At 39.9% G+C, this 25,245-nt stretch overlaps 1 protein-coding gene across 13 annotated transcripts in view; it reads left to right on the forward strand.

The window, feature by feature from the left end:
* DROSHA (drosha ribonuclease III) overlaps positions 1 to 22,596 on the forward strand; it is a 127,404-nt gene extending 104,808 nt beyond the window's left edge. For all 13 annotated transcript variants that reach the window (XM_045441016.1, XM_045441055.1, XM_045441104.1 and 10 more), the window contains 8 exons: positions 822 to 979; positions 2,001 to 2,106; positions 13,160 to 13,301; positions 14,992 to 15,074; positions 15,166 to 15,269; positions 17,292 to 17,384; positions 18,223 to 18,269; positions 22,177 to 22,596. In XM_045441016.1, the coding sequence (XP_045296972.1) occupies positions 822 to 979; positions 2,001 to 2,106; positions 13,160 to 13,301; positions 14,992 to 15,074; positions 15,166 to 15,269; positions 17,292 to 17,384; positions 18,223 to 18,269; positions 22,177 to 22,307 (864 nt within the window). In that variant the 3' untranslated portion in view covers positions 22,308 to 22,596. The remainder of the gene's footprint in view (positions 1 to 821; positions 980 to 2,000; positions 2,107 to 13,159; positions 13,302 to 14,991; positions 15,075 to 15,165; positions 15,270 to 17,291; positions 17,385 to 18,222; positions 18,270 to 22,176) is intronic.
* The last annotated feature ends 2,649 nt before the right edge of the window (positions 22,597 to 25,245 follow it).

A 25,245-nucleotide genomic window follows, 5' to 3' on the forward strand; every position in this document is an offset into this window, starting at 1 on the left:
AAGAATAATCACTAGTGGCTGAACTTTCATGAGAGCCTTTATGGTATGGTAATAAATGGCATTAATTCAAAGAACTTTAGAAACATTACTATGAAATTGTCCAAAGTTGTTGAAAATGTTCACTTTAATTATGCTTTTCGTGTTTGCTCTCTGCCAATTGTTAAAGGTTCATTGTTATGTGGAGCCACCTGCCTAGTGGTATGATAATCTCCAGTGTAAGCTGAATCTAGTTTTAGTGGTGTTCATTTACCAAAATAGGTGGTCCCTAGAAGACACACAGAGGTCATGTTCCTCTAGTACAGTGGTTCTCAGAGGGCAGTTCCCAGACCAGCAGCACCTGTGTCTCTTTCTCCTGGGAAGTTGCTTGACAGGTAGACTCTCAGTCCTTTCTCCAGACGTACTGAATCAGAAACTCGGGGGGTAGAGCTCAGCCATCTGGATGTAATAAGCCCTGCAAGAGCTCCGATGAACACGAGAGTTTGAGAAGCACTGCGTTACTAGATATACATATTCTCCACCAGCAGTCCTTCCCTTTGCCTCTTCCTTGGGGAGTTAGTATAATACTTGGGATTTTGAACTATCTGTGTACAGTACTTGGCCTTGAAATTTGATAGAAGATTGGAAAATATTTTTTGAGCCTTCTTTAAATATTAGGTTTGTTTGCCATTCTAAGGGTTGAGAAAGAAGCTTCCATGTTTTATTGGCATTTCAGAAATTTCTGCCCATAGGAGAAGGAATTTTATAAAACACTATCCTAGAATTGATAATTACTTTTGTAACCAAACTGCACATAGTTTTTTATTTATTTTCTTGTCATGCAGCTACAAGAGCCAAATACTGATCGACAACTTATTGAGACTTCTCCAGTTCTACAGAAACTTACTGAGTTTGAAGAAGCAATTGGAGTAATTTTTACTCATGTTCGACTTCTGGCAAGAGCATTCACATTGAGAACTGTGGGATTTAACCATCTGACCCTGTAAGTTAGAATTGCTCGTGTAATCCCAGTGTGACCATTTAGACAGGAAGTCCCAAACCTTTGCTGCATGCCTTTCAAAGGAATTGGGATTTCAAACATATTTCCAGGAAGGTCACATGAGGAGATGGTGAGTAGCCAGACACTGGGATATGTTCCAATACAATATTTTTGGTTTCATTGTCGTGCATCTTATTTCTTTGTAGAGTAGAAGAGAAGCATGAAGGAAGTAAAAATTTTATCTGTAAAGGGATAGATATTAAGTATTTTAGGCTTTGCAGGCCATGTGGTCTCTGTTTCAGTGATTCAACTCTGCTCTAGTAGCATAAAAGCAGCCATAGAGAAAATGTAAATGAATGAACGTGGCTGTGTCCCAATTAAATTTGCAAAAACAGACCAAGGGCTGAAATTGGCCCTCCACCCTAGCTCTAGATGAGTGATTTGGAGATGAGCTAATGTAATAATTAGGAAAATAACCAAAATGTTATTTTTTTGCATGTTGTTTTTCATTCTGTTTTTGGCTTCTCTCCCCCAAATCAAATATTCACAGCTATCTTTAAAGTGTAAAGATTTAAGATTCTTGTCATAGATATTTCTTTTAGTGTCCTTAAACTGGATTCCAGATAGAGTATGTATTTCAATAAAGAAGTAAAGATTTAACAAAAATCTTTTCTGGACCTTTTTGCTTCATTTCGTCTGAATGGGGGTTCTCTGTGCAGATAACAATCTGTACTATATTTTTCAGTTGATATTCCTTAACCTCTGACCAGACACCATTTACCAATCTTTATTTTAGCAGTTTTGTAATCCTAAGATGGTGCTCACTTTCTTCTTCAAAACCCAATCTATATTGACTCAGATCTCTCCTCAATTGAGAGGCCTTAGGGACTTGTATTTAATTTTGTGCTTTAAAGCAAGGTGAATACATTGCCTTTTAAAATCATGTCTTTTTAAAAATTCTGTTTCTTTTTTTAATAATACAAATGCCTATTGATCTCTTCTGCATTGATGTTGTTTTTTCCAGAGGCCACAATCAGAGGATGGAATTCCTAGGTGATTCCATAATGCAACTGGTAGCCACTGAGTACTTGTTTATTCATTTCCCAGATCATCATGAAGGACACTTAACTGTGAGTTTATGTTAAATCATTCCCTCCAGTAAGATTGCTATATAATAAAGTGAAGATTGGAAGAGCCAGATATATATTTCTGTAATTGATTACTTAATTCTTGGTGACGTTAGCATAGTATATGGCTTTGTTCATTTCGTTACGCAAATTGTATACAAAGCAGTTTACGAGAAGAACTCATTTTATACGTCTTCATTAATGGTTACCTACTCTGTGCAAGACATTGTGCTAGGCTTCATGGGAAGAGCAAATATTAGTTGACACCAATCTATCCATAAGGAGTTTAAAAACTATTAGCAGCAATGAAAAATGTAAGGCAATAACTGCAAATTGTCTTTCTCTTTCTGTGTGTGTGTGTGTGTGTGTGTGTGTGTGTGTGTGTATACGTGGTGTATATGTGTGTTATATGTGTATGCATACCCATACATGTGCACTATGAAAAATAGAAGTAAGTAATTGTAACTAAATGCAGGAAAGAACCATATGGAATATTATGAAGAGCATAGGTAAACTGCTGCACTTGTGCTGTTTAGGAAAAGATAAGTTTTCTTGTATCTGTGATTTCTAAGAAGGCTTCGTGGATATGATGATCTTTGAGCCTTTAAATACGAATAGGATTGGGCCATTAGGAGTTAGTGGGAAGAAATTTCTGTGTAAAGACACGCCACAACATGGGCGTACTGAAATAAGGGCACAACCTGAAAAACCAGAAGATAGAGACACAGTAGGGAGTGAGTTTGGCTGGATCCAGGGTGGAGTTGAAAGGGACGTAGGCAAGGTTTGATTTAATGAACAAAGTGAAACAGCCCCCATTTCTCTCATTTTTATTTTATTTTATAAAATTGTATTGAGCTTTATTATTTGTTGCGTACTGTTTTTACTCTATGAAACTGATCAATAATATAGCTGGAATGGTGAACAAAGCATATCTGGAAGCCCCTCTAGAGTTGGGCATTGAGAAAACAAATACATTCCTGGGCCAAGAAAAACAGTAGTATGCTTTAAGATATTTTGTTAGTGTAGATTTTCTTCTTTATTATATTGAAGAAATAATAAGTCTTTCATAGTTTGCATCTCAACAATTTTTATGCATGTTTTGCTTTGAATAGAATTGGATCTTATCTTTGCAACTGTGAACACTGGAAATAGTTTATGTGAGACACAAATATTGGAATTAGGGAGAATATGGTGATTTAACTGTGTTTAGATATAATTTCTCAGTGAAATTTCTAAGCCTAACAAAATGTGGTCTTTTATTCACTCACTCAGTGAGCATTGTGTTCTTACTATGCCCCATGTACTATTATATGGGAAATCAGCAATACACTTCTTTTAAATTTAACTTAAGGGGCTCCTGGGTTGCTTACTTGGTTAAGCATCTGACTCTTGGTTTTGGCTCAGGTCATCAGCTCATGGTTTGTGAGTTTGAGCCCTGCATCAGGCTCTCTGCTATCAATGCAGAGCCCACTTCTGAGCTTCTGTCTCCCTCTCTCTGCCCCTCCCCCACTCATGCTTGCTTGCTCTCTCTCTCAAAATAAATAAACATATAAAAAATAACAGTCTGATGACCATTTGAAGTTAACTACTTTTGGATGGACAAGGAAGTATTTTCCTCTTGAATTAATATTAAATTCTGAAGAACATAGGAGTATTTACCAGAAATAAACTAGTGTCTAGTGTCTTGTTCTACATTAGGGAATCAATAACTGCTTGTTCAGTGTCTTCCATTAGGGAATAGACTTCATAGCTGTCAGAGTATCTGGTCGGTCTGAGAAATTACCAAACCAAGCCAAATGCTTGAAGTAGTAATTCATTTTTTGGCCACATAGAGGCCAAAATGTAGAAAATGTATGACTTCAACACATGCATTTACCCTTGTATTCCTGCAGAATTAACTGTGAACTCTTGGGTTTTGTGGCAGTGGGATGCTATAGACAAGTTTACTGCTTCCTATCTTGGTCATTGCACACATGTACACATTGAACATATAATAAAACCAAAACTCAGAAAGGCACAAGTCCTGCCCAAGGTCTAGATGAAGGTAAAACCAGAACTAAAGACTCTGGTTTTATGTTCTTTCCCGAAGTGCTTCAGTGCCATAACTATAGTTTTATCCAAAGTGTGTTTATCAGCCTTGCTGTCTTAAAATTAGAGAATTTTTGAATAGCTTATTAGAAAGATGTTAAATGACAAAATTATGATATGACGGTTTTATTAACTATATTCACAGAAAGCTTTGGTAGAAATCGATAGGACTGACAGATCTGCTGGCAAAACAAAGATGATCTGTCATCAGTTGAGTACATATTTTAAAAGATATTAACTCTCATCGGTGCTGCTGCAGTTGCTCTCTCCCCCCCCCCCCCCCCCCCCCGAAACACTGCCCTTCGCTGGCTTCTGTGACACTGCACTTCCTGGTTTTCCTCTCACCTCCTTAGCCATACTCTGTTAGCCTCCTGTGCAGCTGATGGATATTCCAGCATCTGAAAGGCTCCCTCCCAGGCCCTGTCTCTTCTCATGAGAGCCTCTCCCAGATAGTCTTTTCTGTGTCCACACCATCAGGTCCCCTCTAGGGACAGTGATGCCCACAGGGACCTCTTCAGTCCTATTTTTTTTTTTTTTTTTTTTTTTTTTTTTTTGTCTAAGCTGTTGTGGCTGCCCTCTCAGCGTCTCCACATGTCCAAGACAGAATGTATGGTCTTCTTGCACCTGGGTCCTCTTCTAGTATTTGCTGAGTAACCGAATGGCAGCATCAGCCAGCTGGTGTTGCAAGTCAGGAACCTAGGGATCATCTTTGATTCCTCCCTCCACCCATTTGCCTATATTCTAGACCAATCACGAGTCCTGATGTCGTTACTTCCTGAGTAGCCACCTCGCCTTCATCACTTAAATTCTCTCAACCAGCCTGTCACCTGGACCACTGTAGCAACTTCTGCATCACTAGCAAAATGGTACAGGAATATGCTTGACAAAGAAACCCCATTAGAAGAGGTGGCATTTATTAAATTGCAAAGGATACAATCTTTTTTTTTTTTTTTAACATTTATTCATTTTTGAGAGACAGAGCATGAGCGGGGGAGGAGCAGAAAGAGGGGGAGACAGAATCCAAAGCAGTCTCCGAGCTCCCAGCTGCCAGCACAGAGCCCAGTGTGGGGCTCCAACCCACGAACTGTGAGGTCATGACCTGAGCCGAAGTCAGACGCCTAACTGACTGAGCCACCCAGGTGCCCCACAAAGGATATGATCTTAAGGGTGTGTTTATACCAAGCACTAGGCAGTGCAGCGTGTACAGATTTCCCTGAGATGTTCGCAGCTGTCTGCAGAACTGGCCTTTGCAGCTGTGTGCTCCCCCACGGTGCGTGTCGTCTCAGCGGAAATCCTTCAGTCGGCCCAGGTTTCAGGCCTGTTGACAGTGTCATAGCTTCCTCATCCTGTATCCTTCCTGTTTCCACTCCTGCCCCCACTCAGTGATGCATTCTCATGCTGTAGCATGAGCTGGCGTCTTTTCACAGCAGACCTCCTGTGACCGTGCTCGCTGTTCATCTTCAGTTCACTTTGGTCATTTCTGTTATCTCCCCAGCCTCTAAATGTTGGAGTGCCCCTGTTCTCAGACCTCCTCTCTTTTCTCTTGGTTTCTTTTCTGAGTAATCTCATAGCTTTGAATACTTCTGCCTGTACCTCTCCCCCTAACTCCACTCAGGTCTTTATAATCTCCAAATACACTTGACTACCTAGATGTAAAGATATACTGGAATCCCTAGTTGGATTTCTCTTAGGCCATCTCCATGGCCAAAACAAAACTGATTTTTCACCCCAAAACCTGCTTTTCTCTAGCTGTGCTCCATATCAGTAAGGACTGTTTCATTCTGTAGTTGCTCAGGGGGAAAACCTTGAAGTCATCCATAACTGTCCTCTTTTCTTCATGCTATACCTATTAGCCACTAGCGTCCTGTTGATTTTACTTTAAAATTTTGTCCAGAATGTGACTACTTTTTACCAGCTCCACTGTTAACTCCCTGGTCCAGGCTACTATTATCTTTTCCCTAAATTATAACCATAGCCTCCCAACTGGTCCATCCCCCCTCTCGCCCCCCCCCCCCGCCGCCCCCCAGCCCTCGGTCTGTGTTTAGCACATCATCTACAGGGACTGTTTTAAAAGGAAGTCAGATTACAACCTCCTTGGTGAAAAACCTTCCAAAGATTTCCTGTCTCAAGGGTAAAAGACATAGTTGTTACCTACAAGACCCTATGACCTGCCTCTCTGATGCTGTCTCTGTCTCTCCTAGACTCTTCGCATTGGCTTCTGTGCCATTCTGCAGGACACTAAGCAAGCCTTTGCCTCAGGGTCTTTGCACATGCTGTGGCTAAATCCCCCATCTCCTTCAGGTCTTGGTTCAAATGCTATCTTACTAGTGATGCCTTTAACTTATAGTGACCTCTTCCCCTTGTCCCTAGTCCCTGTCTCCCAGCCTGAAACCTCATTTCCATTTTCTCCTTGGCATTTTCTATGTATTTTACTTGTTTACTGTCTTCTCTCATCAGAGTATAAACTCCTTAAGGGCAAGAGTTTTTGTCTGTTTTCTTCATTCCTGATTCCGTGGGTCCTTGGGAGTTGGTATATCATTGTTCTGCAAATATGCTCAATGAATGATTGTCATATCCCAGTCCAGCGGTTTTTGTTTATTCTTTGGATAGTAACTAAAGAGTAAGCAAGGCCCAGGGTGCCTGCCCAGCTGTCCACCTCATGTCACATATTCTTCTTTTCATTGTGCACCTCTATGCTGGCCTGTTTTGTGTTCCTCCAAGCCCCCTCCTGCCATCAGGCTTTGCATGTACTGTTCTTGTTCTGGAGAATATTCTGCTTCCAGCCCTTATTCCCATCTGCGTGGTCTCTCCTACTCTTCCCTTAGATGTCAGTTCTGGCTTGACTTCTGGATGCAAGGAGAGCCTTCCTGGATGCCCTCCTGCCCACTCAGAATTCCACGTTCTTTTCTTTCCTGGCACTTTTTTTCAGTTTGCCTGTCCCACTAGCCTGGAAGTTCTGGGAGAGCATGTTTTTATTTATCACTGTGTACCCAAGCCATACGGTAGGCTTTCCATACATATTTGATGAGTAAATAAAAGAGAGTTTTGTGGGCAGCTAAGTTGTACAGAGAGGGAAGTAGCAGTGGCACTGGAGGGAAAAGTGGCATGTTGTCTTATGTGTAAAGAAGGAGGCTGAAAACTTATTTATGAATGTCTAAAGATTAAAATTCATTTAAAATTTTGTTGAAGATTACTTGCTACAGTTGCATTTGTATGAGGGAAATAGCAAATTATTCATTATTGGATTAAAGAACATACAACTACATTAATTTACACTGGGAGGCATTCATTAGCTTTGAACCATTTCTCTTTGTACACTTGTTTTACAGAGAAGAAGGACAGCTGAGCAAATGAAATGGGAAGTTTTGGATGCTGATGGGGAAAAACATAGTGTTGTAGGAGTTGGATATTCAAAAACTCCTGCGTGGGAAGGAGTATCAGGCATATATAGTTGTACTAGGATGACTGAGGTTCATTTCATAGACTGAAGTATTTGTTTTTCAGGGTAGGGATTAGGTAAGTAGTGAGAGGGTAACAAAGAGCATTAACTCAGACCAGATGCCTGTCTTGTCACACTTGCAAGTTTCAAACCTGCATGTTGTTCTTCCCTCTAGATCATTCCTCCCTCTTAGCCTTTCCTCTGTGCTCCTGAGCTAAAAATAGTTGTTAACCCCATACCTACTATGCGCAAGGTACTGTGCTCATTTGTGTGCGTCAGTGAGGTGAATGTGCAGAAAATTCTGTTTGCTTTTAGAGGAATGCTTTGCAATAATGAGAAAGCAAGGATTACAAATAAAAAGTTTGAGAAACAGTGATCTAATCCCTCTCTGCTGCCTCCAGACAGCACTAAACATAAATCATTTGGACAAACACGGATCTTATGTACAAGATCTCTTTGAGAGGATAGATTCCACAGCCTCCTATTTGAGAATTTCTCTGTCACTGACATAATTTGCCTCTTTGTATCTGACCTGCATTTTGCCTGCTAGCATTTGTGTACCTTTTCTTTAGTTATCATAGGAAATGGAGACCATCTGGCTACTACTCTTGGTATAATAGACCTGTGTGGCACATCACTGTCACTTTTAATAATATATTCTGCGTTCACCCCATGCTCTTATATTAAAGCCCGTAAAATAATAAATCACAGTCTACTTATTTTACACTAGGTGGCCCTCTTTGGTTGCTCATGTCCCACAGCTGTCGCTTCCTCTTTAGAATCGAGAGTGAATAGAGAAGTTGAAGGAAGAATGCCAATATGTTTCTTTGTTTGTTTTAAAGCAGTAAACCTTTTTCCTATTAAAAGTTAAGTTTAATTATGAAAGACTGCTGTGCTGAGATAATAAAAAACATTCTGGATTCTCAAAATCAGAATTCAAGGTGTGTGATATTTATACTGGGCCTGCCATTGCATCAGGAACTCAGCCATCTTCTCAGCTTCACAGAGAGTCCTAACTCCATCTTCATTTTTTCTCTTGATCTCAAGTATAATTTGTGGGGCACCTGGGTGGCTCAGTTGGTTGGTTAAGCATCTGACTCTTGATCTTGGCTCAGGTCATGATCTGTGGTTTGTGAGTTTGAGCCCCAAGTCAGGCTCTGTGATGACAGCATGGAGCCTGCCTGGGATTCTCTCTCCCTCTGCCCCTCCCCTGCTGGCTTACAGGTGCACACACGCTCGTTCTCTCTCAAGATAAATAAACTTAAAAATTTTTTTCAAGTAAAATTTTGTCTTTTGTGGGTGGGGTTTAAAGAAATAGTTTTTAAGGGCAGCCTAACACTTGCTAAAATGGAAAGCTTTGAAGACAATAAGTAGACAGGTATCTAGAACATCTGTGTTGAAGAAAAATCCAGAGGAATTTCTAGAACTTTATAGAACCCTTTTCTTGTAACCAAAGAGTGAGCTTATCTTTCCTAATAATGATGATGCTACTGTGGGTAACAATAGCGGCTAACACAAATTTCTTGTGTGTTTATTGCATGCCATCCATTGCACTGTGATTCATTACAACCCTGTGCAGTAGGTACTACTTGCTCCATTTAATTTTTTTTTTTTAACGTTTATTCATTTTTGAGAGACAGAGCATGAGCAGGGAAGGGGCAGAGACAGGGAGACACAGAATCCAAAGCAGGCTCCAGGCTCCGAGCTGTCAGCACAGAGCCCGACGCAGGGCTCGAACTCACGAGCCGTGAGATCATGACCTGAGCTGAAGTCGGACGCCCAACCGACTGAGCCACCCAGGTGTCTGCTTGCTCCATTTTATAGATGAGGAAACAAAGTCAGAGAGATGTAGTAACTTACACAGAGCCACTGAGCCAGGAAGTGGTAGGGCCACAGTTGGAACCCAGGAAGCTTGGTGCCAAATGTTTTGCTTTTCACTACCACATCTAATGCAAGGCATTGTTCACAAAACACTCTAATAACTGTCTCAAACTTAATTGGGTATTTAATGTAATTTTCTAGCATTCTACTAAAAAATAAAAAGCGGATATTTCCTCTTTGTAAAATAATGATCTATAGCATCGATGTCGGCAGGTTTTCCAACCTCGTATCTTGCCCCATTCAAATCTGTTCATCAGAACAGTCTTTCTAAAATCAAAAAATTACCTTGCCCCTGTTGCCATTTGACACTTTTTGGGATTCCTCCTCCCCTACAGGAAAGTACAGACTTCCTTATATGACCTGCAAGACTTCCCCAGAGACCAGCTGGCCTCACCTGCATCAGTGCTTCCCGACTCTGCTCTGGAAGCTCTGACCTCTCCTCCAGTCCCATCCAGCGATCACCTTGCTGTGTCATGGTGCCTTGTTTTGCCAAAGCTGTTCCCTCTTCCTGGAAAACCCTTTCCCAGCGTCTCAGTCTGTTCAGACTGCTACAACAAAATACCACAGACTAGTGGTATTTTGAACCACTTATGAACAATAGAAATCTATTGCTCATGGTTCTGGAGACTGGAAGTCCAAGATCAGAGTGCCAGCATGGTGAAGTGAGGGCCCTCTTCCAGGTCACAGACTCCTCCTTGTGTTCTCACAGGGGAGAAGGGGCTACAGATCTCTCTGAGGCTTCTTTTATAAGCGCATTGATCCATCAGTGAGGGCTCCACCCTCGTAACCTAATCACCTCACAGGCCCCACCTCCTAATGCCATCATCTTTAGGGGTTAGGATTTCAACATAGGAATTTTTAGGGGGCACAGACATTCAGACCGTAGCACCCACCCTCTGGCAGACTCTTTCCTTTGTTCAGTTCTGATTTTGTGTTTGTCAGAATCCACCTACGTGCACATGGCCAAGTTGTATCCCCAGAAATACTAATTCCTTGGTTCTTGGAAGGGGCCTGAGCACCAGTATCTCAGAAGCACCTTATGATTCTGATATAACAGCCAGGTCAGCGAGCCTCTGCAGTGTTTTAACTCAGGGGTCAGGTCCTCCAGGAGGCCTTTAGGCTGAGGTAGAAAGGAGTGCCTCCATGCACCGTGACCTCTGTTCTGTCACAGTAGCTACCACAGTGCATCACAATGGCCAGTTCGCGTGGCTTCCCTGGATAGTAGTAGCAATGGTGTGTCAATCATCTTGGGGTCTTTAGCTGTCAGCATAGTGCCTGGCACAGAATTGGGCTCCACAGCTGTTAACACTGAACTGCCATAACTCCAGGTGGTTTTCTGCCTTGTGACCCCACCTTGATTCCACTTGTTGGCAAATGGCATGATTCATTCTGAAGTAGGGTTCAGCAGAGGCCAAGGATACAAGCTGTCATTTAAAGAACTGCCATTCGGACTTTGTTGTTTAGGTAAAGAGAAAGTCCTTCTCATCTTCTAAATTTAAATTGACTCTAAAAATATGGATGGTTTATAGCTTCCTTCTTCCACACTGAGTTCTGGTTTAGGCTCTTAGTTTTGGCAAGAACTTGAAGATCACTTTCTGCTGGCCACCCTACTGCTTTAAGACCTGTCAGGGCGTATCTTAGGTGAAACCAGAAGCACTTGTTAGCATCCTCACTGTTTTCCTCCTTATCCATCAGACAGTATTACTGTATAATAGTGAAGAATGAGCCCTGACTCTGGAAGGCAGCCGTGGCAGTCTGGTAACCTGAGATGTATGGTGTTTTGTGTGTGCTCATGTGTTCATTAGGCTTGTTGATTTTGAGGCCTGAAATCTCCGTATAGGCAACCTAAATTAGAGTTTTGTCTTCTCACCAAAGCATATACTGAGAGAGAACCCAACTTGCTCAGCACAACTGTATTCTCAAAATAGCCCTTCTATTCCCCCCTGTCCTCTACTTTGAGAACTGCCTCCCCTCCACCTCCCAACTGGGAATCCAAATGAAAAAAGATCTCTCTCTTCCAGTTCAGTTATTCTGTAATTACAAGATATTAGGCTAGTGGGCTCTTATTGGTTGGGTCTTTTATTAACATTATATGGTAAGCCTTTTTAATTTTGAGCTTCTCTGTGGATATTAATTTTAATGAAACATTTACTATATTGAGAAAAAAGATAGAGTTGGGGGAAATAGGAGGAGGAAGGGGGCAGAGACAGGCAAAGAATAATAGTCTGTAACTCAGCAGCAAGCATGGCTTATGAAGATCAAGTTGTATTTCTACTTCATGCATCACTGTCAGGCAAATTAAGAACATATTGTTTCTTATTTATCTATTGTCAAGGATGCAATCTCAGGCATTGAGAATAAATCTTGATTTTCATAAGCTCAGTTGACACTGTGGAGCCACAGAGCATAAAACTTGCATCTAATAAAGTGCGATGTGGAATGGTAGGGGTGTGATACTAGCACAGCCCACAGCTGCTTCCTGCTCCTTGGCCCTGGTGTCACCGATTTTCCTCAGCAGGAAGGGATTGTTGTAATAGACCAAGAATTTGTTCTAGCTGTTGTAAGAAGAGTTCTAGCTTTAGGTATGTTACTCCCCGAAATCTTAGATTTGGGGATAATAATTACTTTCAGCTTCTGTTTGGTCCATCTTGGCTTCTACCTGCTTCCCTAGCCACCCTCCCCACCTTCCTCTAGTGAGTGGTTAGTGAATGCTGAAATCCTAAACCATGCTTGTTTTATGGGCACCTCTGTGAAGGGTTTGTTGTATAATTTTCATGCATGCACTGTTTAATGTTATTGCTTAGGATGGTGCTTAGAGGACTCTTTGCTGACTAAAATTTCTGCTAGAATTTTTGTTTTGAATTCTTGAAGTTGAAATATGAAAATCATATTTTAATATAATTAGAGACAGTCTCAATTTGATAAACTATAACTCAGGATATATTGTATACATTTTTAAAATAATAAAAGTAAAAATATAAATAAATAATTGAAAGATTTTTAAATAATACTTACTAAAACATTACTTCCCCAAATCCTGTAATATATAATTTAACATCAGTGCTGTGAAACTTGAAGTTTATTTTAGGCTTCTAAAAATACTCCCTTAATACTAATGTACAGTGACAGAAAGCAGGTCAAGTTTGCCTGGTAGGTGGTGCATTGGACTGATTGATTGCAGAGGGGCACGTGGAACCTATTTCAGGTGACAGAAATGTAGAATGTTGTCAAAACTCTTCTAACTATACTTCAAATGGGTACAGTTTACTGTCTGTAAACTATGCTGCAGTGAAGTTGACTTAAAAATTTTTTAATACTCCTTCACTTAGTAGCATTACATTTAATGGATGCTGTGCTCTTTAATCATAGTATAGTGTCCTCCCCCCAACATAGCTCACTGCTACTAAACTAAATAAACTGTTTAAATTGTCAGGTAAAATCCAGGAGCAGAGTAAGCTATTAAGGAGAAGCTAGAAGCATATGGAATTTGTCACGGCAGCCTGGGGATAGCAGTTGAGGACTTAAACCATTGCTTACCTTGGTGCCCCTGCCTGTGAAGTGGTCTCGGGCTAGTTGGGCCCAACACAGGAGCAGGAGAGAGACCACAGTGAGATGGTTTCTAAAGATATCTCACTTTCTTTTGGCCAGTTGTTGCGAAGCTCTTTGGTGAATAACAGAACTCAAGCCAAGGTAGCAGAGGAGCTGGGCATGCAGGAATATGCCATCACCAATGACAAGACCAAGAGACCCGTGGCCCTTAGGACCAAGACCTTGGCAGACCTTTTGGAATGTGAGTCTTAGGAATAGAGCTTTTCTCTTAACCTGCAGATTCAGAGTTTAAATCAGATGCACCCACATTTATCTTACTGCTCATTATTATTTTCTAACTAAAGAAACCGCTCTTCCATTTTAATTTTTATTTATGTATTTCTCCAAAGTTTATTAGAAGGAGGATAATTTGGAATTAAGATAAGTGAATAGTGAATTTTAAGTTCAATCTTTGTTCAGTGGTATCACCCCCATCCCTGCCCCTGCACCCCTCCGTTCTACTGTTCAGCCATCACATTCTTTGTGTGAAACAGTAGCAGAGTGTGGAGATGGGTAATAGTGAATCACAGCTTTTTTTTGCCACCCAGCAGCCTTCATATAGGGGCATAGAAGAAAGAAGGGTAATTTATTCACTAAATACTAAAACTATTATCTGTTCTTTTGAATGAGCTCAAAGCTTTACGGACAAATGTTGTCATCTTTGGCAGTTTCTGATATGGTCTGGAAGCATCATAAATAATCCTATTATAGCTAACTAAAGGATTTTACACATCATTTTATTGTTTCTGATACTACTTTAAAATAAGTGGACCAATCACTGGGCCTTGGACCTTTTTTATTTTTTTTAATATTATAGTATTCTTGACAGTTGGAATTATATACAAATATTAAAGTCTACCATGCAAAACCAGCTCATTTACAAAGTGCAAAGGCAGTCTAAGGAACTTAAAAGAACTTTTTCAACTAAAGAAAAGTAACTTAAAGATTAAAATTACAAAAAAAATTGAGTAATCAGTTTTACTGGAATTTTTTTTTTTCCTCAATGAAAGCTACTTTTATACCTTCCTTTAAAAACTCACTGTTTCTTGGGGCGCCTGGGTGGCGCAGTCGGTTAAGCGCCCGACTTCAGCCAGGTCACGATCTCGCGGTCCGTGAGTTCGAGCCCCGCATCGGGCTCTGGGCTGATGGCTCGGAGCCTGGAGCCTGTTTCCAATTCTGTGTCTCCCTCTCTCTCTGCCCCTCCCCCGTTCATGCTCTGTCTCTCTCTGTCCCAAAAATAAATAAACGTTGAAAAAAAAAAAATTAAAAAAAAAACTCACTGTTTCTTTACTTGGTTACAGTACCTTTTAATGAAGTTATCTTTGGGTCACCATTTATTAATGCAAAGTTTGATATATTGTTGTATTGTCATTAAGCCCAGTATTAAGTTTTTTTCTGGGCAGATTGAGTCTATAAATTATTTCATTTCTGTTCATGAAAGGTAACATAGACCATTGTAAATGGCTAGTCTTCTCAGGATTGGTGTTGAGGATGGCAGGCCCCAAGAATGTGCTCATTCTGATGTCCTATCTGATCTTCAGGTTTTCTTCTGATTTGTTATTAACACAGTTGTGTTCCCAGATACCATTTTTTCCCTGGCATATAGTAGCATTTTGTGTATCATTTTAACTATTTATTTAGCCTTTAACCAAATGTAATTTGGTCTTTGTACCCTCTGATTTTTGCATTTTAGTCACGTCTATACTATTGCTTCTAATACCAGTGATGAGGGGTGATTCTTGTTTTAAGAAAGAGGATATGATAATTCTAAAAAATAAAGAGTGTCTGGCAGTTGAAAACCTCATTACAACATTTCTTAAAAGTCTGGGTCTCGTGATCTTTCTGGGAAATGGCGATAACATTGTGGTTTTATTTTTTAATGTTCTTCTCAGCATTTATTGCCGCGCTGTACATTGATAAGGATTTGGAATATGTTCATACTTTCATGAATGTTTGCTTCTTTCCACGATTAAAAGTAAGCTCATATAAAATACATATTAGTTCCATGCTTTATGCTCGGTGATTCCAGAGCCCATTACTAAATACTTTCTGGGGACTTGCTGCAGGAGTTTATTTTGAATCAGGACTGGAACGACCCTAAATCCCAGCTTCAGCAGTGCTGTTTGACACTCAGGACAGAAGGAAAGGAGCCAGACATTCCTCTGTACAAGTAAGTACTTGTTCCTGCAGGCGTTGGATGCTCCAGGGTGATCATGACAAGGGTCCTGCCCTGGGACTTCTTTACACTGATTCTGGGCCCCACACGGAGTCTCTCTGGGCATCTCCGTGTTTTCGTTCTAAGTTAAGTAAGTAGGTCACCTTTGATTATCGGTGCTTTGTTTGTCTTCTTTCTTGTAACCTCTGCGGGGCCATGCATCTAGATTAGAAGGTTGTGCTTCTTTCTCACGGTATTTGGGTGTCGGTCCCCACTCCGCTTTGAAGCCTTGTTGGCCTTTGTTCCTGTTGCCTGACAGCTATGCATTCTGTCGGGCAGTCACTGTGAGAAACAGGCGGCTCTTCACCGCCACTGCGTTATTCACGTTTGGAGTTTTTCTTCTTAGAATGTGTGTCACACACTGCCATGTAATTTTGAATATCTTTAGTGACAAATCGTTATCCTTTGAATGGTAGCCAAAAGTCATTCAGAAAGAATGCAGATCACTACACACAAGATACTGGTTTTGATGAAAACAGGAGATTTGACTCTGACATAGAGTAATTATCTTGAGACTCTCATACATTGATTCAGAAGGTGTTTTCAAAGAATTGCAAAAGGGGAGAATTATCAAAATAGGTGGATTGCCTCCCCAGGTATTATGTGGGTGTATGTTTTGAAGGATGTTTAAAAATCGAATTTCAGTACTGGTTTACCTCCTGTCAGTGGACACACATGGTTGCAAGCACGCACGTTGGTGCGAATGTTCCATATGGAATAAAAACCCCTCTCTGTGGGCTCTCTCAGACTTCAAAAGGAGAAACACCAGAGTGGCAGGGGGAATTTTAATCCTTTCTTATGTCTTTATTTAATAGTCACAACACGTTACAGGCTTTTTCGCTAAAAGAACTGAGGCCAAGAGGAGTTTGAGTCACCCCACAGCAAGCCACTATAAATTGTCCCAAGAAGCTGTCACCGACAAACAATGTTTCCTTTCCTTGTTGGGAAAAATCCCCAAATGTTTAGAAATAGCACTTTAATATGTACCTAATAAGCATAATGAATATCCAAACCATATTACATGAAAGGCTGAAGCTATTTCCTCATCAAAGTGATAATTAAGGTTCAATAAATAAAATGAAGACGATAAACTCGTAGCCCAGGCCTGATTACTATAATAAGTGCCACCTTGAAGAAGCCATCCGTGTGCTTTCATCCCACAGAGTGTAGAAACACAAAGGAAATGACTGCTCCCTTCTCATAAATCCCCCGGATGCAAGTACATAGTGAGCTTGTTCTTTTTCATCAAGATGATGGGGTTGTTTTACATATTTTTTTCAAGATTACTGTGTTCATTCCATTATCTTTGTTGGCTACTTTCAATTTCCCTTTTCCATAAAGTTATCAGTTTTACTGCGTTAGAAATCTGCACCATGTCATTAAAACCCAGAGTACCTGGCATTTTGTGTTTTGGCAATTGTGTTGTGTACTTGGCATCATAGCAAACCTCTGAAATGATCTCAGGTGTTTCAGAAATTAAATACATCTTCTGATCTTTTAGATAAGATACCAGACATTGGGAAGAATTCATAAAGGATGAAACCATACAGATGTGGCTTGAGGTGTATTTCCCAGATACTTATCGTTTTCAGCTGTGATTAGCACTGAAGAACAGTGAACAGACTGAAATAGTTACCTTTTCACTGCTGAAAGTTTGTTAGTTTTATGATACTTGGAGTATACACACTTAGAAATTGTTCAAAATATCTTACACTTTGGTGCTAGCCTTCAGATACTGCTTATAATGCTTTGGGGGGAAAAAAAATATGAAAATCCAGTGTAGAATTTTAAAAAATTTCCTACTTTAAAAGCGCTCTCTCTATTTGTTAGATTAGCAAATAAACTTACTCCTTGAATTTTCTTGTTATTTTTACCTTTCTTTGAGTGGTAAGTACATGTTTTTTCCTAGAGTTATATATTACCAGTAACAATTAAATAACACTTTACCCTAATTAAAGTTCCTTTTTTTCCTTTCAGGACTCTGCAGACAGTAGGACCCTCCCATGCTAGAACCTACACTGTGGCAGTGTACTTCAAGGGAGAAAGAATAGGCTGCGGGAAAGGACCAAGGTACGAGAGAAGATACTTTTAATTTCTTTGAATGAACATCCTGTGTGTCTGCGAAGTCCTTACTTGGTACTTCCAAGCTCTCTGCAGTCTGTCTTTCTAAACTCCGATTATAGAATGTTAAAGGGTAATAGCAAAGTGAATCCCAAGGATTAGTGTCCCCACCGAGCTCAGCCCCAAACTTGAGATTGGCCTTGGACAGTGCGAATACCGTTGCATAAGGGACTTTGGCTACCTTGAGAAAGCCACATTACCTGGTGCGCAGGTAAGTTGTGTCCAGTTTTAGTTACCCAACATTTCTGGGTACCCAACATTGTTGCAAGTATTTTATGGGACACATCGTGCATGATAACAGCCATTAGACATTTGATTTCTTATCGTTATTCATTTGAGCTTTGTTGGAAATGCTTACATCTCTCAGGTAAAAAGAGTTATGTATATTATCATCTTTCTTTGAACCACCTAATTTATATCTTAAATTGAGAAGTGATTAGAAGTCTGTCTATACATATATTTTTTTCTCTTTGCTTCTTTAAACTTTATGCTGAGGATGTTTAAACTTAAGTAAGAAATACTTCAGACCTAATATGAAAGGCATTTTATTACAGTATTAAGTATTAAAGATGGGGAACAAATAACTTAAATAGGCTTTGTGCAAATAAATAATGTTCCTGCACGCCCTTGTGTATATTCCTGACTTGTACAATTCAGTATGTGACAGAAGTAATCTGATAAAATTTTATGCAGCGAACATGAAAATCAGCCTGAACAATTTGTAGCCGTAGCTTGTGTTTCTGAAAAAAATCTTTAAACTGCACCTTACCTTTATTTTATTTAATAGTATTCAGCAAGCGGAAATGGGAGCAGCAATGGATGCACTTGAAAAATGTAAGCCTGTCCCTTTTTCTATAATTGTATGTTCATAATGTATATTTTATAGAGAGAAAATGAGGAAATGTAAAAATGGTAAGTACTGATAAAATGTGATCTTCTTTTCTTCGTAATTATTCTCCACATAGAGTGTAGAATATAAGATATGTATAAAATGGGTGAAGAATTTTTTTTTTTAAGTTATTTCCAAAGGCTTTTTGATTTTCATTTTCCTTCTTTGTGTGGAGTTCCACTCTTGACCCAGGGAGCCCGTGTGAACAACCTAGTGTATTTTTTCTGCATATTTCTCTATATTTCTAAAATCTTATGTAAGTGAAAGTTTTTTCTTTTTAGTTTTTGGCCACTGTTTTAGTAGAATGATACATTTACATACTTTCCTGCATCTTTCTGTTCTTACTCAATAACATATCATGGGCAGCTCTATAGGTGGTAGGGTGTAGCCCCAGTTCGTTCTTTCTTTGTTTCTTTCTTTCCTTTCTCTCTTTCTTTCATGTTTATTTTTGAGAGAGAGAGAGACCAAGCGTGAGGGGAGGAGGGAAAGAGAGAGAGAGGGACACACAGAATCCCAAGCAGGATCCAGGCTCTGAGCTGTCGGCACAGAGCCTGATGCAGGGCTTGAACTCACGAACCATGAGATCATGACCTGAACCGAAGTCGGATGCTTAACTGACTGAGCCATCCAGGCACTCCCCCCAGTTCATTCTTTCTTAATAGCTGTGCAGTATTTCGTGCTATGGATTTGCCATATTTTATTCACCTTTTTTAGTTTTGGTGGACACTCTTTCTGGTTTCTTTTTTGAATCACTGTTGACGATAAATGACTATCTATTGGTCCTTTTAGTTCTGTGAGATAGATTCCCAAGAGTGGGATGGCTGGGTTGAAGACACTGCAATTACATAATTGGCCATGTAGGAAATTGCATAGTCTTTTGTAAATTGAAGGCTTAAATGCAGAGGATTTTCTTCTGAGGTACATATACTTACTGTGCTGCCCAGCAGAACCTGTGAGCTAAACATGACAGTGCAATTCTGTTACGCTTCAAGTACTGGTACCTGCTAAGTGTGGGAGAGAGAGCGCAAAGTGGGGAAAGCCAGAAGTAAAGAGGCCCAGGATTCTCAGCTGTGCGACATTCGAGGAAAGGCAAGAGGGGGGCGCCTGGGTGGCGCAGTCGGTTAAGCGTCCGACTTCAGCCAGGTCACGATCTCGCGGTCCGTGAGTTCGAGCCCCGCGTCAGGCTCTGGGCTGATGGCTCAGAGCCTGGAGCCTGTTTCCGATTCTGTGTCTCCCTCTCTCTCTGCCCCTCCCCCGTTCATGCTCTGTCTCTCTCTGTCCCAAAAATAAATAAACGTTGAGAAAAAAAAAAAAAAAAAAAGGCAAGAGGGCCAAGAGCCAAGTGGAAATCAGCAGACAGTAGCTTCCTCAGTGTGGGGAGGGAGGAAAAGTCAGGGGCAGTAGCTAGTATTTCCAGGTTCCAGTGTCCATGGAATCTTCACTGAAAGTTTTAAGTTAACTCTGTTGGGAATTTTTTCATTTGTTATATACAAACGTACAATCACATATTGAGATAAAAGTAAGATTCTGTTTTCTACCTATAAGACTGTTAAAGGTTGTCTTTGGAGCTTTTTGTTTGCTTTTAACAATAACACGGTATTAGAGAGATGGTCTGTTCTGAGACTGACCTCTACACATGTACTGTTAGAAGTGAATTGTTTAATAGCTGGAAAGCAATTTGACCATCTGTATCTGGTCCTAAAAGAGGATCTTTGATCCGGAGACTTCATTTCTAGGAATCAAACCTAAGGAAACAACTGGAGTTATGAGCTAAAGTTCACATGCCATAATGATAGTGACAACTTGATTTATAATAGTCAGAAAATAAAAAAGTAAGTCAAACTGCATGTTTAACAGTAGGGAAATGTTTAAATAAATAATGGTATATCCCAGGGATTGGCAACCTTTTTCTGTAAAGGACCAGATAGTAAATATTTTAAGCTTTGCTGGCCATAAAGTCCTGTCATAATTACTCAACTCTGCCATTGTAGTGGGTAGGAATGAATCATATGCAAATGAGTGGATGTGTCTGTGTTCTAATAAAACCTTATTTACAAAAACAGGTGGTGGGCTGTATTTGGCCTATGGGCAGTAGTTGACCCATTCTTGCTTTACCCAAATGTAATATTTTGCAATCATTACAGCAGTATTTTTGAAGAGTAATGGTATAGAGAAATGCTTATACTAGGATACATTTAAAAACAAAAGTGTACCCATAAAAACGTACCTATGGTGTTCTCTCCCAAAGTAAGGGTGGGTGGGGAAATGATGAAGTCTTCATGTGTTTATGTAATATATACACATTTACACTGTGTATGTATGTGTGTAGCATAACTTTACTTCTTAGGAAACTTAAGGATATATTCTAAAAGTTTATCAATGGTTACATCTGAGTGGTGGCATCTTCTTAATGCAAATTAAGTTTTAGAATAGAATTTACTGAGGAAGGTAGGACTCATTTTGTAGAAACATGCTTTATAGCTTACTTTTATTTATTTTATCTATCTTTTTTTAAAGTCCTTACAGTGTGTGAAACCTGTGTTTTATATAATACAGAAGGTCAACTTGATATCATTTAGGGAATTGGATTTTATTCCTGCTTTATTTCTAAAATACAGATGTCATTATATACGTCTTTTGTTCAAAATCAGCCAGTGACTTAAATATACATCTGATTCACTGCTTGCCTCTCAGATGTTTTTCCTACCACTGTGTTCCTGTCCCTTCTCCCACCTGGGGCTGAGGATGAAACACTATATAAAAAAGGGGGGGAAATAATTTAGGAATTTGCTGTCTATTTGTATCCATTTTAAGCTTCAACTTTAACAAAAAATAAACTTGCTCTTCCCCAAACATGCCGTGCTCTCTCTCCCACATCTCTGAATCTTCATATTTTTAAATGTGACATAGGAGCTCTTGTATAGAATGACCCCTTACTCAGTTAGGCAGGACAGCGCCATTTTCCCTCTGTGTTACCAGATATCTTGGGTGGCTCTCATTCATGCATGCATCCGTTTGTGATGTTTGTTGTTGAAGCATGTAAGTGTTTGTTGACTGCGTGTATAAAGCGACTTTTTCCTTATTCCATCCTTGATTTCTTACCCCATCTCTACACTTGTTATATACCACAAATGACAGCTGAGTCATAAAATTTTTAAATCTTAACCAAGGTTTACACTGTGTCTGACACTCTTGCACAGCGTCAAATATCAAACCACTTGTAGCTTAAACTATACCACTGAGTGACCTGTTTCCTTTAACTAAATAAAAATGCTCTACCTGTGTTGCTGTTGCTGACATAACTTTGGGTATCTCGTGGTAAACTTTAAAAATAGAATTATCAGAAATAATGACTTAACGCCATTTGTCCACCAAATCTTTTTCTTCTTTTCAGAAACTTTAATTCTTGGTAACTAATGGTGTGATAATACCTTTATTTGTATGAAGCTTTTGGTTTTAACTTTGCAAAAATACACAGGTCCATTTGACTGTATTCTGTAATCTGTCCCTGACAATCACTTCTTACTAGGAGAACTGTGTTAAAACATCTCCTGCCTACCTGGAACCATTCTGAAACCACACATCTGTGTTCTAACATTTCTATATGTTTTGGTGCCTTTTATACTCAAGTTCATCTCAGATATTGCAATCTAGAATTAGGGGTCCTGGTGCAGACTTCTACTGTGTTTCTGAATGATAAAAGACTAAGGGAGCCCACCGAGCAGTTGCTTGCCTCTTGCCTTAGAATATGCAGCTCTCCATTTCCCTTGAATGTGTGTGTGGTTAGTTTACATCATTCTTTGCACTAGAGGCTACCCTTTATTGAGTATAAAATGTATCTCCTCGTGTCAGATAACTTTCCCCAGATGGCCCATCAGAAGCGGTTCATTGAACGGAAGTACAGACAAGAGTTAAAAGAAATGAGGTGGGAAAGAGAGCATCAAGAGAAAGAGCCAGATGAGACTGAAGACATAAAGAAATAAAGGCGGGCACGGAAGTGGTGGCGTATTTACTTGCTTAATAACTGTGACTGTTGCCCATTGAGATCTAGCCTAGTTTTCCTACAGACAATGAATGAAGTGTGCCCATTGAAATAAAACACAAAGTCAAAATCGCTCTTGTTGTTTTACTGATCTAATATGCTGTTTTTAGCTGGATGGTCTTTATTACAAAGTATTTGGTTTCTCTTCTGTTTAATGGAAAACCTTACTTTGGTGGATGTGCATATTCCCTTTTATTTTGTTCTTTAAACAATAAAATTCGAAAAGCATATTGTATGTGGAATAGATCATGTTTTTCTATGGCTGTCTGAGATTGTGTCACAAGACTTTCAGCTGACAAGTGAAAAATTCACCTCACTATATATTTGGGCTACACTCTATTAACATCTATACTTTTGGAAATTGCTGGATTATTAACTAGATTTTTCAGCTTTCATCTGGATGTTTATCGTCTTCTCAACTGCAAAAATTGAACTTACCCCTCATTAAGCAGTGAATTCTTTGTAGAAGGGATCCCTTTAATGTTTAACTGGCTAGTGGGAGTGGGGATAGACATATATTCTTTGAGTCATCAGAATAGGGGAGAGATCACGACTCTAAGCCAGATGACACTTTAAATCAGATACTCTAACTCTGGGGTCAGTGGATGCTTTAAGAAGTTTATAGATGGACTTAAAGGAAGTCTCAGAAGCTCCTGAAATTGTATTGGATTTTGTGTCTATCGGGGGGAGTTGGGAGTGGGCGGGGGGCAGGATGAGGACCTTGTGGCTTTCATCAGCTTAAAGCGGTCCCTGCAATAATGGGCTAACGTTACATTAAAAGGCATGACATTTTTTAAAAAATGTTATTTTAAACTGAATATCACTTGTTTTTTATTAATAAAGGCAAAACCTCTTCTTTAAAACAAATGTGTTTTCATTCATTATTTTGGCAAATACATAGTGAATGACTACTGTGTATCAGGTATTGTTCTAGGTTCTGGGGCTACAGCAGTGAACAAAATAAAACTCCCTGCCCTCAGGGAGCTAATGTACTAGTAAGGAATACACACAATAGACAAGAAAATAAAACATAGGTCACATGTGGTGTAGATGATGGCCAAAAATAAAGCAGGGAGGTGGGATGGGTGCTGTTTTCAATCAGGTGGTTCATGAGATCCCTAAACGGTTGTCATTTGAGTTAAGATCTGAAGGAGGAGAGTGAGTGAGTGAGCTTTTCAGGTATCCGGAGAGTTTCTTACTTACAACTATTTAATGTTACATATGCAAGATTGAAAATTTGGGGAATATATTACTTTTATTAGCAGGAGAAAGAAACATATGCTATTTTGGAAATTCTGTGGAGAAAGTAGGAAACATAGGCAGAAAAATAAATCACCCATGATTCCATCACCAAGAACTTTTGTATACTGTCAGACCTGTATATAAACACATGTACACATATGCACTCAAGTATGCCTTAACAATTAGATACCATACATATGGTTTCCATAGACTTCCTTTTTCATTAACTAATACATCATGCATATCTCTGTGTTGAATCCCAATTTACATTTACATTGATGGCTGCATATTAATGCATATCTTAAGTACCAATTGTAGACACACTGTAATTTATTGACTAATGAAAGATGTGTAGGTTGTAAGCAATCTGTTGTCGTAAATGTTGCACACACATACGCGCACACACACACACTCACACACATATTAGAGGAGTGAGAGAAGACCTGTCTAGGGCTTCTTAATTTGTTAATCATAAAATGTAAGATGGTATCTGTAAGAAAAGGGTGTCCTCGTGCTCCCCCTCCACACAGATAGCAAGACTGGACGGGAAGGAATGCTGGATTCATCAGTGGCCTTGAGACTGTTACAAGGGAAGATATTTGAAATTTTTATACAAGTACTTTGACTAGTCTTTATGCATTAAAATAATGCCAGAGCCACATGCTGCTTGGGACTTTTTAATGGACTTTGACTTTTTCTCTAATATTCTGGCCTTTTTCATTTACTCTCTCCATATTAATAGTTCTTGAAACCTGAAGAAGTCCATTGGAGTACCTAACAGTGAAACACATCAAACACACCATCAGGGCAGTTTAGCTCCAGGGGCTCTGTAGAGCAATAACGAGGCCAGCAGCCACATTCTGTGACTAGGCACGTTGACCAACTCAACATAGCAGTCCACTGTGACCACAGTGTCCACCCTGCCTCCTACCCAAGCCAGCCCAGCCTTCTCACCTTATTCTGATCATGAGAAGTACCAGTGAGAGTGCATTCATATATTATTTCAACTGCATTATTATTTATGGAGGCTGAATATGAAGGTTCCTTCTCACAAGTCACTTGGGTCTAGTTTGCGAAACAGGTAATGGTGTGTCTATAGACAGAGGGTCTCCAACTGAGACTGGAGGGGAAGGAGGGAGAGTAGGCCACACTGGGAAGGTTCGCATTAAGGTTTAATATTTGGGGAGTTAACTGAACCTTAAAGATAAGAGACCGCTTGCAAGGTGGGGGAGGACAGGTCTTTCCAAAGGAGCAATAGGATTGGGTAACAAGAAAATGGGTTAGGATCCCACTATATACCATGGGAGATGAATGAAGGCCTGTAACAAGGCATTGGGAATGGGGGTGCTGGGATAGAAGAGATTTGAAAGATAGGCTGTAGAGCTTTCAGGACGTGGAGTAGAGCAAGGTGTCTGTCTTGGCACTGTTGACCTTTGGGGCTAGATAATTCTTCCTTGGGGGCAGGAAGGACTGTAAGGTATTTAGTTACATTCCTAGTCTCTACCCATTATGCCAGTAGCATCCTTTCCCCTGGTTGTGACAACTGAAAGTCTCTGGACATTGCCAAATATCCCCTAGATGCAAAATCACCCCAGGTTGAGAACCACTGAGGTAGGAGAAGTGAAGTGAGGGAACAC

Source organism: Leopardus geoffroyi, chromosome A1, assembly GCF_018350155.1.
Source record: "Leopardus geoffroyi isolate Oge1 chromosome A1, O.geoffroyi_Oge1_pat1.0, whole genome shotgun sequence".
Taxonomy (NCBI): domain Eukaryota; kingdom Metazoa; phylum Chordata; class Mammalia; order Carnivora; family Felidae; genus Leopardus; species Leopardus geoffroyi.